The sequence below is a fragment of the Pteronotus mesoamericanus genome, unplaced genomic scaffold (genome assembly GCF_021234165.1).
Source record: "Pteronotus mesoamericanus isolate MK-2021 breed Mesoamerican mustached bat unplaced genomic scaffold, CSHL_Meso_final scaffold_31, whole genome shotgun sequence".
NCBI classification, from domain to species: Eukaryota; Metazoa; Chordata; class Mammalia; order Chiroptera; family Mormoopidae; genus Pteronotus; species Pteronotus mesoamericanus.
In genome coordinates this window covers 34,488,940-34,503,113 of record NW_026555312.1, presented here as the reverse complement: position 1 = coordinate 34,503,113, position 14,174 = coordinate 34,488,940, and the positions used below count along the sequence as shown (strand labels likewise).

General features: G+C 41.6%; 1 protein-coding gene across 1 annotated transcript; it reads right to left on the bottom strand.

Annotated features, from left to right (window-relative positions):
• Window positions 1–12,955: 12,955 nt before the first annotated feature.
• LOC129085767 (SS18-like protein 2) lies at window positions 12,956–13,189 on the bottom strand. The gene has a single exon (XM_054592187.1). It carries the CDS (start codon window positions 13,187–13,189, stop codon window positions 12,956–12,958), a length of 234 nt encoding a protein of 77 aa, XP_054448162.1.
• Between the last annotated feature and the right edge of the window lie 985 nt (window positions 13,190–14,174).

Sequence of the window (14,174 nt, the reverse complement as noted above, 5' to 3'; positions counted from 1 at the left end):
TATAATTGCATCAAGACAATAAAACACAAATTTAACCAAGGAGGTGAAAGACCTAATACACTGAAAAGTATATGACATCGATGAAAGAATTTGAAAGAGGCACAAAATAAGTGGAAAAATATTCTGTGTTCATGGATTGGAAGAAGTATATTGTTAAAGCTCACACTACCCAAAGCAGTCTACAGATTCAATGCAATCCTTATCAAAGTTCCAATGACATTTATCCCAGAAATAGAACAAATAATTCTAAAATTTGTATGAAACCATGATAGCCAAGGGAATCTTGAGAAAGAATAACAAAGCTGGAGGCCTCATGAACCCTGATTTCAAATTACATTACAAATCTACTATAATCAAAACAATATGATATTGGCATTCAAAATAGACACAGAGGAGAAAGATGGTGGAAGAGTGAATGGGAGTCACACTGACCTCCTCTTCCCAAGACCAAACTGGAAATGGAACTAAATAATGGAATAATCACCTGGAAAACAATGGAACTATAGTGGGAGAGGAGCCTTGGAGCTGCGGACAGACAGTGGATTCAACTCTCACACATCCCAAAGGGTGAGAAGTGCGTGGGGGCTCCAGAGGGTGGGCTGGGTACCCACGGGCACTAGCATCAGAGGGACATTGAAACAGCCAGTTATCTCTCCCTGAGAAGAACAGGGTCTGAATCATAAACAGGGGCATCTAAACTACAGCAGCTAAAACCAGGAAAATACAGACAAAATGCAACCCCCAAAAGCTTAGGGGTGCTCTCTGACAGAGACAGGTGCCTGGGGATGCAAAGAGACATTTAAAGGGCCAATGCAAAAATTGCAGTGGCAGCCACCCTCCTTGATCTCTGGGTAGAGGCAGCAGCAGGGTGAGCTGGTGCCTGGGAAAAGATTGGTGAGGAAAACTTTGTGAAGAGAAGTGAGACGGCGGCTGGTGGAGCCCTGGGGATAATGCGCCCTCCACTCTGCAGCTACCATCCCGCTCAGGCATAAGGGAATCAATTAACCTCCCTTTGTGCGCTCCTCACACAGCTTGTGCGCATGTGAGCTGGGGGACTAAGTGGCAGACTGGCTGGGAGAGCCCTGAGGAAAGACTGGAGAGTGAGGCGTTGGGGAAAGAATGGGAGGAGGAACCGGGGAGTCCCGACTTCCTCCCGGACCATAGTCTCCGTTCTGGGCAGGCAAGATGCACCCGCAAAGAGGCAGAGGCAGGGCGCCCATGAACCAGACTGCCCGCAATTGAAACACAGTCCATACAGGTGGTGGATCCTTGGCTGAAGGGGTCACAGAACTTCCCAGAGACCCCTGAGGAGAGACTGGAAATGGAGGTGTTGGGGAAAGAACGGGAGGAGAAACCGCGGAGTCCTGACTCCTTCTCCTTTCCCTAGTCTCCAATGTGCGGGAAAAGGAATCACCCACAAAGAGCCAAAAGCTGAGAAGCACACGAGAGAGCCCAAAACCACCCAGTGCAGGTGCGCACACTTGCGCAGAGTGGCCGGAGACGGTTGGCGAGTGTGTTTGTGTATCCGCGCGGGCTGGCGAGGGCTCACACGGGCTGGCAAGGCCTCCCACAGGTTGGCATTGATGGGGCCTGTGCGGGAGTGCACAGATCTGTGAGGGCAGGTGTAAATCGACCCTCACGGACCGGCAGTGCAGAGCAGGCTGCAGAAATAGTGGATCCAGGGTTGAAGGGGTCACAGAGCTGCCCAGAGTCCCTGCAGGAGAGACTGGAGACAGGATTAACCGGAGAGCCCTGGAGCTGACTTCCATTTCCGTAGTCTCCATTTGGCGAGGGCAAGCAACACATCCAAAGAGCCAAAAGCAGGGAAAGCACACAATAGAAGACCCTAAACAGACCAGTGCCGGGGTGCCTGCCGGCTTGTGGGGCCAGACGAGTACGCGAGGTCGCGAAGAAGGCCCCTGGGCTGGGGCAAGCACATGGAAGCCCAGGCTGGCGGGGGATCCTGCCGGGCAGGGGAGGGTGATCAAGGAGCTGGCAGGAGAGTGCAGTGCGACCCACAGAAAGAGAGGATCCCTGGCCAAAGGGGTCACACAGCTGCCCCAAGCAGGAGTCAGACAAAGACAGTAGACCCCAGGAAGGCTCAAACAAATGACCAAAGGCCATATAGGGTCAACAACTGACATCATCAGAGGCACGCCAAGAAAGAAAAGTAAAGGAAAAATAAATAAATAAATAAATAAATAAATAAAAAAGACCCGCCTACTACCATAGAAGTTTAATCCACAAAGTCAGGAAATCTAGAGGGCCCAATTGAAGCAGAAGCAAAAATAAACAAACAAACAAATAAATAAATAAATAAATAGCTTAACAGACTCTCACAAAAATGGGAAGAAAAAGAAGTTCCCCCCAAATGACTGCAAAAGGGGACTCCCCACAGAGAAAGCTAAATGAAATAGAGGCAAGGGAACTATCAGATATTGAATTCAAAACAATGGTTCTAAGGAAGCTCAATGAGCTCAGCCAGCTCAAAGAGAACTATGAGAAACTGCAAAGAAACTAGCAGGATCTTACAGCAAACTATATCAACCTGGCAAAGGACATAGAAACTATCAAGAAGACAAAAGAGGACATGAAGAATACCGTTTCTGAATTGAAGAGCACAGTAGAAGGAATCAAAAGCAGGCTGCATGAAGCCAAGGATCGAATCAGTGAGATGGAGGATAAGGTAGAAAAAAGCTCTGAGAAAGAACAAGAATTGGAAAAAGACTCAAAAAGAATGAAGAGGCATTTAGGGAAATGCAGGACAACCTGCAACGCAATAATATCCGTATAATAGGGATACCAGAGGAGAAGAATAGGAGGAAGAGATAGGGAACCTCCTCAAAAAAGTAATGATGGAAAAGTCCCTAATTTGAGGAGAGAAATGGTCTCATGGATCCAGGAGGCACAGAGGGCCCCACTCAAGAGGAACCCAAGGAGATCCACTCCAAGACACATCATCATTAAAATGGCAAATGTCAAAGACAAAGAGAGAATATTCAAGGGAGTAAGGGACAGGGAGAAAGTAACATACAATGGGGGCTCCAATAGGGCTAGGAGCTGACTTCTCAACAGAAACACTACAAGCCAGAAGGGAATGGAAACAAATATTCCAAGTTATGAAAAGCAAGGGACTACAACCAAGGCTGCTCTACCCAGCAAGGCTCTCAATTAAAATAAAAGGGGAAATAAGGAGTTTCTCAGACAAGAGAAGGCTAAAAGAATGCATCTCTACCAAACCAGCACTCCAAGATATGCTAAAGGGACTGGTTTAAGAAGATGAAGGAAAAGAGTGAGAAAGAGAAAAACACAGGTACAAAGAGAAAAAATGAATGTTTCTACCAGTAATAATTCTCAATGTAATTGGACTAAATGCCCCAATCAAGAGACACAGGGTATCAGAATGGATAAGAAAACATGACCCACACATATGCTGCCTACAAGAGACCCACCTCAGAGCAAAAGACCTACACAGATTGAAAGTAAACGGATGGAAAAAAAATATTCCCAGCAAATGGGCAAGAGAAAAAGGCTGGGGTTGCCATACTTGTATCAGACAAAGTAGATTTCAAAACAAAGGCCATAAAATGAGACCCAGAGGGACACTTTATAATACTTAAAGGAGGAATCTATCAAGAAGACATCAACATTGTAAACTTCTATGCTCCAAACATAGGAGCCCCCAAGTATATAAGTAAATTGTTGGATGACTTCAAAAAAGATATAGACAGCAACACACTGATAGTAGGGGATTTCCACACCCCACTGTCAAAAATGGACAGATCTTCCAAACAAAACATTAATAAACATATTGTGCAGCTGAATGAGACACTGAATCAAATAGACTTAACTGACATATATAGAACCTTACATCCCAAAGAAGAAAAATACACATTCCTTTCATATGCTCATGGCAGTTTTTCAAGGATAAACCACATGATAGGACACAAAGCAAGCCTCAGGAAATTCAGGAAAATTGAAATAATACCAAACTTGTTCTCGGACCACAAGGGCTTCAAACTGGAAATCAACCTCAAAGAGAAACTTCAAAAACTTGCAAACTCAAACTCATGGAGACTGAACAGTAGACTATGAAACAATGAATGGGTCAATAATGAGATAAGAGGAGAAATCAGAAAATTTCTGGAAACAAATGAAAATGAACAGACAACAGTCCAAAACATATGGGACACAGCAAAGGCAGTCCTGAGAGGGAAGTTCATAGCAATACAGGCTTACCTAAAAAAGATAGAAACATTTCAAATGAAATACCTAACACTACAACTTCAAGAACTGGAGAAACAACAACAAATAAATGCCAGAGCAAGTAGAAGGAAGGAAATAGTCAACATTAGAGCAGAACTGAATGGCATAGAGACAAAAAGAACAATTCAGAGGATCAACCAATCCAGAAGTTGGTTCTTTGAAAAGATCAATAAAATTGACAAGCCTTTAAGCAGACTCATCAAGAAAAAAAGGGAGAGGACCCAAATTAATAATATCAGAAATGAAAGAGGAGAAATAACAACTGATACCACAGAAATACAAAGGATGGTCAGAAACTACTATAAACAATTATATGCCAAGAAATTTGAAAATCTTGATGAAATGGACAAATTTTTAGAAAAGTATAATCTTCCAACACTGAAGGAGGAAGAAACAGAAAGCTTGAACAGACCAATAACAGCTGGGGAAATTGAAGCAGTAATCAAGAAACTCCTGGCACACAAAAACCCAGGGCCGGACAGTTTCACAGGAGTATTTTACAAAATATTTAAGGGAGAGCTAACCCCTGTCCTTCTCAGACTATTCCAAAAAATCCACGAGGAGGGAGGACTCCCAGACTCTGATTTCCAGGTTTATAAGGCCAACATCACCCTAATCCCAAAACCGGATAAAGACCCTACAAAGAAAGAAAACTACAGGCGAATTTCGTTGATGAACATAGATGCCAAAATCCTCAACAAAATATTGGCAAATTGCATCCAACAATACATTCGAAAGATTATCCACCATGATCAAGTGGGATTCATCCCAGGGATGCAGGGATGGTTCAATATACGCAAGTCAATAAACATAATACTCCACATAAATAAAAGAAAAGACAAAAACCACATGATCATCTCAATAGACGCAGAAAAAGCATTTGATAAGGTACAGCACCCACTTATGATCAAAACACTCAGCAAAATGGGAATAAATGGGGGCATTCCCCACCATAATAAAGGCCATATAAGAAAGACCTACAGCCAACATCATACTCAATGGGCAAAAACTGAGAGCTATCCCACTAAGATCGGGAAAACGACAAGGAGGTCCACTTTCACCACTTTTTTTCAACATAGTATTGGAACTCCTAGCCACAGCAGTCAGACAAGAGAAAGAGATAAAAGGCATCCAAATAGGAAAGGAGGAAGTAAAGCTATCATTGTTTGCAGATGACATGATAGTGTACATAGGGAACCCTGTAGACTCTACCAAAAAACTCCTCAACCTAATAAGTGAATTTGGCAAAGCAGCAGGATACAAAGTCAATATTCAGAAATCAAAGACATTTTTCTACACCAGTAATTAAATAGAAGAAGAAGAAATCAGAAAAAAAAAATATGATTCGATATAGCAAGAAGAAAAATAAAGTACCTAGGCATAAATTTAACCAAAGAGGTAAAAGACCTGTATGCAGAAAGCTATACAACATTGAAGAAAGAAATTAAGGAAGACACAGATAAATGGAAGTATAAACTGTGCTCACGGATTGGAAGAATTAATATCATCAAAATGTCCATACTACCCAAAGCAATTTATAGATTCAACACAATCCCTATTAAGATACCAATGACATATTCACAGAAATAGAACAGACATTTCAAAAACTTATATGGAACCATAAACGACCCCAAATAGCTGCAGCAATTTTGAGAAAGAAACACAAAGTAGGAGGGATCACAATACTGGACATCAAACTCTACTACAAAGCCACTATACTCAAAACAATCTGGTACTGGCACAAGAACTGATCCATAGACCAGTGGAACAGAACAGAAAGCCCAGAAATAAGCCCACGTCTCTATGGGCATCTAATATTTGACAAAGGGGGCAGAAGCATAAAATGGAGCCATAATAGCCTCTTCAACAAATGGTGTTGGGAGAGCTGGATGGCTACATGCAAAAAATTGAAACTGGATCATCAGCTGACACCATACACAAAAATAAACTCAAGATGGATAAAAGACTTAAATATAAGTCACAACACCATCAAAGTCCTAGAGGAGAACATTGGCAGGAAACTCTCAGGCATCCCACGCAGCAATTTTTTCATTGATATGTCTCCTAAAGCAAGGGACATAAAGGAGAGAATAAACAAGTGGGACCTCATCAAAATAAGAAGCTTCTGCACGGCTAAAGAAAACATCAGCAAAATGAAAAGAGAGCCAACCCTATGGGAAGATATATTTGCTAATGATACATCAGATAGAGGTTTGATCTCCAAAATATATTAAGAACTCACTTGACTCCACTCCAAGAAGACAAGTGGTCCAAACAAAAAGTGGGCAAAGGACCTGGGCAGACGCTTTTCCAAGGAAGAGATACAGAGGGCCCAGAGACAGTTGAAAGGATGCTCGGCATCACTAGCCATCAGAGAAACGCAGATCAAAATCACCATGAGGTACCACCTCACACCGGTCAGAATGGCCATCATAAACAGATCAGCGAACAACAGGGGCTGACGAGGCTGTGGAGACTAGGGAACACTAGTCCACTGTTGGTGGGAATGCAGACTGGTGCAGCCATTGAGGAAAGCAGTGTGGAATTTCCTCAAAAAGCTGAAAATAGAACTGCCTTTTGATCCAGTGATTCCCCTGCTGGGACTATACCCTAAGAATCCCAAAACACCAATTCAAAAGAACCCATGCACCCCAAAGTTCATAGCAGCACAGTTGACAATAGCCAAGTGTTGGAAGCAACCTACATGCCCATCAGTAGATGATTGGATCAAAAAACTATTGTACATTTACACAATGGAATGCTACGCAGCAGAAAGAAAAAAAGAACTACTAAACTTCGCGACAGCATGGATTGAACTAGAGAGCATTATGCTAAGCGAAATAAGCCAGGGGGTGAAAGCAAATACCATATGATCTCACCTATAAGTGGAACCTAACCAACAATCCAAAGATGCAAGGAAAATAAGACCAGCAACACTGGAAGGAAAAGAAACCAACAGAGACAAGAGGGAAAGAGGGAGAGGGGCTGGAGGAAAGGAAGGGAAGGGGAAAGTCAAGAAACAGATAGCAAGTACTCATTGACAAAACCAAAGGGGAAGTGTTGAGGGAGGGAAGGAGGGAGGGGGCAAGGGAAAGTTGTGGGGGGTAGGCAGAGACAAATGTATTTGAAAAAGTAAATACATTAATTACAAAGAAATAGAGACAGAGACTAACGGAACAGAATAGAGAACCCAGAAATAAACCCACATGTATATGGTCAAATAATTTATGATAAAGGGGTCAAGACTCTACCAATGAGGAAAGGACAGCTTCTTCAATAAATGGTGTTGGGAAAACCAACAGACACATGCAGAAGAATGAAACTGGACCACTATCTTACACCACACACAAAAATCAACTCAAAATAGTTTAAAGTCTTGAACAGAAAAATCAAAACCATAAAAACTCCTAGAAGAAAATGTCAGGAGTAAGCTCTTTGACATTGGTTTTGGCAATGATTTTTTGGATTTCATAACAAGAGGAAAGGCAAAAAAAAAAAAATCAAAAATAATAAGTGGGACCACATCAAACTAAAAAGCTTCTGCACAGCAAAGAAAACCATCAACAAAATGAGTAAGCAACCTACTGAGTGGGAGAACATATTTGCAAATGAAATATCTTATGTGGGTTAATATGCAAAATATATAAAGAATCCATTGAGCAAAAAAAAAAAAAAAAATCCAATTAAAAATGGACAGATAATCTGAATAGATATTTTCCCTAAGAAGACTTGTAGAAGATACAGAGAAAAGTGGCCCCTTATAAAATGTTGATAGAAATATGTTATCACAGCCACTATGGGAAACAATTTTAGAGGTTCTTCAAAAAGTTAAAAATAGAACTACCACATGCTTGAGCTTGTTGGGAACCATCCTGTCTGGTTTCAGGGACTGTAGCCTTGCTGACAGGCAAGAAGGCCCCAAGGCTGGAGCCATGCAAGGAAGTCTTGGGAAAATAGGCCACAGAGGAGACAAAACCTGTTCCCCAGGGAGGGGCACAGCCCCTGCTTCCCTCACATCACCCTGCTTGGCCCCTGAGGATGGCTGGTTAGTCAATGACGGGTAAGACCCCTCAATGCCTGGGGCAACCTAAGACAGGTACAGTTGCATGGGGGACATCAGGGAAGGACTTGGGGGACATAGAAAAGGGGCAAAAGACCTTCACCCTTCAGCTTTGATATGGCTGTAGTCTTCATTCTATCTGAAAGAAGTCTCCTTATGTCTTGATGTCTCTGCCCCGCCCACCTGGCTCAGGCTTGAAACAATACTAAAGGCAGGTACAGCCCTAAACTGTATCGAGCAGTTCTAGGGGAAAATCAGGCCTAGAAATAAGGTCCGTGAAGCATGCTTTGTTTTTCCCTCAAAAGCTATGATAGCCCACTCATGCAGGGAAGGAAATTTACATTATTCACAGACCCTGACCCTAAACCATTGGTGCTATGTTTACTTGTCTCAGACCCATGTAAATTGGTGTGTTCCTGACATTTGTTTTCTTCAAAATATCACCCATTCTCTGTAAACAGAGATCACCTGTACATTCCTGCTACCTAGCCCCACTGATAACCCTTTCAATAAAAACCATCAAGCACAGGGGCTTGGGGCATTCTCCACTAGAGGGGATCATCACCTCCCTTCTCCTGGAAGACCAACAAAAGCATCTGGGATAGCTTATTTTTATATCCCCGTCTGTGATGACCTGGAGTGGTTCCATGGGACCAGAGCCTGCCTCCACCTCAGCTGGTGCCTGAACAGGAACTTGAACCAGAGCCCCATCATGAGCTATTTCACATTTTTGTATCTAACCAAAGAATATGAAAACACTAACTCAAAAAGATGTATACTTCCCCATGTTCATTGTAGCATTATTTAGAATAGTCAAGATATAGGAACAAACTAAATGTCTGTTAGATGAATGGATAAAGAAAATGTGGTATTTACAAATGTGTGTGTTTATTATAAGGTACATTTTTCTGGAAAAGTGATAAACCTTTCAATAACTGTTTTTGAGTATTTCTATTGTTTCTTTTTAATATCTACAAAGGAAACTTTTTAATAGCCTTGATTTATTTTTTATGTTAACACAGAAAAAACCTTCAATATTAAAAATCCCATAAAATTATATATATATATGTAACTTGATTTCACATTAAGAAAAATTCTCAAAATAGTAAGAGGTAGTGTATTAATTAGGATTCTCAGTTGTAAGCAAAAAACTCACTCTGATTGATTTATATAGAACAGAAATTTCTTAAAAGCATATTGAGAAGTTCACATAATCTCCAGGAGGGCTGGAGAACCAGACTGGAAAAGTTATGCCAATATAACTTTCAATATTCAAAACCCATGAATTCCTTTGCTGGTGATATACAAAATGGTAGCTATTAGCTACATGTGGCGATTGAGCAATTGAAATGTGGCAAGTCTCAACTGAAATTTGTAAAGTTGAGAAGTATAAAAGTCACAGTGGATTTCAAAGACTAAATATGGTTAAAAAAACACAAGAATATGAAATACCTCACTATTATTTTTAAAATATTGATTACATGTGGAAATGATAATATTTGGATATCCTGGATTAAACACAATAAAATATATTAAAATAACTTTGTTTCTATTTACTTTTTAAAATGGGTTTATAGAAAATTTTAAATTACATATGGGAAACTTGGACAACATCTCTCCTCTGTTTTCTGTTGATAAAAGCAAGTCACAAGGGCACTTCTGATGTTCAGGGGGAGAAGAACAGAGGTAATCTCAGCTGAAGCTGTCAGGGCCATCTTTGGAAGAATGAGTGTCCCCAACTATAGTGCTTACCCCTGATGTGTGACTCTTTCAGGATGGGTCAAGTCAAGCCTCTGTCTTAGTTTTTGTTATATACTAGAAGGAGCACCTTAGTGGACTGCCCATAATCTCCTTTGGTCCTAGGGGGCCTCATAATCAACTCTATTATTATACATCCCAGTGTCAGTCAGAGCATCTGTAACCATGCCTACCAGGCACCTGTTATGGTGACCTCATCACATGCCCCCCTGCTCTGGTATTTGAGTGCCACAGCTTTGCCCCTGCCATCCTGGGACCTCACTGTCTGCCCAGACAAGAGAGCCCATTGCAGTTGCAGTTCCCCAAACCAGAATTTCAGCCTTCAGAGAAGACCCACCATGGCGCCTTCAGTGTGCTTGTCAACAAAGTGTTTTCTGAGCCCTCTTGGTGGATCATATTGGAGGATTATGAGTGGCTTTTATAGAATAGATCCACCCCAGCATTCCTAGTTCATCACACCTTCACTCCTCCACATTGTGCCATGGATTTCTGGCATCACCACTTCACCAGGGATGCCACATTGTCTCCAGGTTTTAGTCAACAAATAAGGTGAACTATTAAAACTGTCTTGGCTGCTGGAACTGGCACAACTAATCCTGAAGCTTCTAATCTAAAATTAATTCTTCCATCCTTGTTTTAGCCTTCCCCTGAATCCATTCCTATATGTAGTGACCAGACTTTGTAGCTCAAAAAAAAAAAAAAAAAAGTAACAGTTTCTAAGGCTTTGGATATGAAGATACCTCCTCCCAGACTTCAGACCTCTTTTGAGGTAGCAGCTGTGAACCTACTCGATGACTCCAAAACTCAGTCAGCTACCAGGATTCCATGGCTTTCTTATTAATTATTTTTATTTGTTTTTTATTTTTAAATATTTTATTTATTTATCTTTAGAGAGAGTGGAAAGAAGGGAGAGAGGGAGAGAAACATCTATTGGTTGCCTCTTACACAGCCCCAGTTGAGAATGGAACCAGCAACCAAAGGCATGTGCCCTGTCCAGGAATAGAACTGGAGATCTTTTGCTTTGTGGGATGACACTTAACTGAGCCACATTGCCATGTTGTTCAGGGCTTGTATGCTTTTCTTTTGCTAATTTGTCATTTGTTATGGAGCCCTAGCCTACGGCATTAAAAGAATAGAAGAAAAACAATAGTTGTTTATAACATCATTTATTATTAGATGATATTAGATAATAAATAGGGATTACCATTAATTTTGTTAGCAATGATAATGTTGTGTTGGGAAACACCTGGCCTGGTTTCAGGAGCTGTAACGCTGCCAACAGGCTGGAGGGCCCCAAGGCTGAAATAATCAGGAGGCCTTAGAGAAACAGGTTTTGAGGCAACTTGGCATGTTCTCCCAGGCAGGGGCGTGGCCCCTGACCCTCTGCTTTGCCTTGATATGGTCCTTGCCAATGACGGGTAAGACCCCTCAGGGAGGGGCAACCTAAGACAGGTATTGACTGATGAAGGCAGCAGATAAGTAATTGGGGGACACATACACGGGGCAAAAAGGCCCCCACATCTCTCAGCTTGGTTTGGACACAACCAGAGTCCTCATTACAGCTGAGAAGCAGTCTTTTTATCCCTTGGTGGTTCCCTCCCTCTGCCTGGTTAACAGTACAGGAAAAACAGCCCTAAATCAGATCTGGTGGTTGCCAGAGTAATCAGGCCTAAAAGTAAATTCTTTAGAGTGTGCTCTGTTCCTCCCTCAGATCTCTGGTCAACTCATGTCGCGAAGGACCTTCACATTATTTACACCCCTTACCCTTTATCATTAAGGCACTTGTCCTTGTCTTCATTCTCTTGTTTTCACTAGCCTCCTCTCGGACCCGCATAAATTAGTGAATTCCTGTCACTTGTTTTCTTAAAGGTATCTATTCTCTGTGAAACTTACCATGCTAATGTAAGGACTGTATGTATGCATTCCTGTTATCTAGCCCAATGATAAGTTTTTCAATAAAAGCCTTGTAACAAAGGGCGATGGGGCCTTCCCCTTTAGGGGGATGTGTCTTGGCCTTCCCCCTATGGAAGATGTGCCATGGCCTTCTCTAGTAGGAGAGAAGTGCCCCATTTGCTCTACCGGCAAGCAGAGAAGTGTTTGCAACATTTTTGGTTTATTCCCCATCATCCATGACAACCCCGGGACGGGCTCTGCGGGTTTCAAAGCCCTGCTCCCACCTCAGCTGGCCCTGGCTGGTTTCCCTCAGGTTTCAGGGAGCACTGAGCTCCCTGTGGTACTCCGCCATGGTGGCATGCCCCTATAGCCACCGCGCAGTGCAACAGTGTTGTTACATCTATTTCTAAAGTTTCTACAGTTTTCCTGGAGAAGGAAATGGAATACTTAATACGTGAAAATTTCTATATCTCACTATCAGTCTTTTTGTGGAAAGGCAAGCTTCATTTCAAAGCAACCCGAAAAGAGCCATCAAAGGACTCACAACTACAAACTGGTAGAAAGCAAGACACAGTTACATGTGCAACTGGCAGGGTCTTGACCAAGAGTCTCACAACCAGTTCCTGCTGATTTCCAAGCACCTGCTCAGTTTCCTCTTCAGGCTGAAACTATAAAGTAGACTTGAAGTCTATAAAAGTAGACTTGAAGATGCCCATGATATCTTTGTTATCCAAGCACACCTATTTCAGGAAAGAAAATATCTGGAGGCAACTTAATTGGGGGTATCTGCTTAATTATTTAAAATAAATATTTACATTGAAATACAGTTAATGTAGTAGATTTCTTTACATTTTCACACTTTCAAGAGTCACAAGGGTTTTCTTCAAGTTTTCAGGAGTTGAGTTGGTAAAGATCCTGTCTCCATTTCACAGGAATTGTATTACATTCAATTATTCCTCTCAGCAGCCCGTTAGATGACTATTTCATTACTTTTGAAGGACTGGTTGGGTTGGCATCTGCAATGGTAGCCAAATAAATGAGATTTCTATGTAACACATGCTGGTACTGGGCACACTCATTCGCCTGGCCTTTGTTCTGATACCCCATGATACAGTGGATCAGCTGGTCATTCTCCTCCAGGAGCCGCTGGATTGTCTCCTGGTTGACTTGCGCCTTGCCTCTCAGCCAGTCTGGTATGAAGGCCACAGACATTGCAGGAAGCAAGGTTGGAACCTGGTCTCAGGCCCTGTGAACCTCTGCGTAGCTAGACCACAGCCAACCAGCAGCTCTAGACATACTACGTATTTTTTTTTAATTGAGATAAAATAAATATAACCTAAATTTACCACCATTTTTAAGAACACAGTTTATTTCAGTTCAGGATGCTGTATAATAATCATTACCGCCATCCATCTCCAGAATTCTTTTTCATTATCCAGCCAGAAACTCTGTACTCATTACACAAGAATGTCCCATTCCCCTCTCCCAGCCCTTAGCATTTGTCATTCTACTTATGAGTGCTTTTCATCTCCATGGATTTGACTTTTCTAGGGACCTCATATAAGTGGAATCATACAATATGTGTATTTCTGTGGCTGGCTTATTTCACTAGGCATAATATCCTCAAGTTTCATCCTTGTTTTAGTATATTTACAATTATATATAATGTATATTATTATTCTTTCCTTTTAAAGGCTGAATAATATTCCATTGTATGTATATACTCATATTATATTTTGTTTATCCATTGATCCATCAATGGGCACTTGAGTTGCTTCCACCCTTTGGCTATTTGTGAATAATGCTGCTATGAACATGGGTACCTAAATAACTCTTGAGATCCTACTGTCAATTCTTTGGATGTATACTCGGAAGTAGATTTGTTGAATCTATCTATAATAGTTCTAGATTTAATTTTCTGAGGAACTGCCCTACTCTTTTCATAGTGGCTATATGACTTTACATTTCTAACAGCAGCTCACCACACAGCATTCTTTTTTGCCTGGTCTCATTGACTCCCTTTTCCTGAAAAGCTTTTCCAAAAAATTTTTCAACTTCCTCAAGCTTCTCTCTTTCTTGCCTACTATTTCCTCTTAAAAAAAAAAAAGCAACAAGAAAACCCCTACTTTTGTCCAGTATACAATTCAGCCTCACAGTGAAAGTACTGAGGATGTTAATGGTTTTGAGCATCACTACA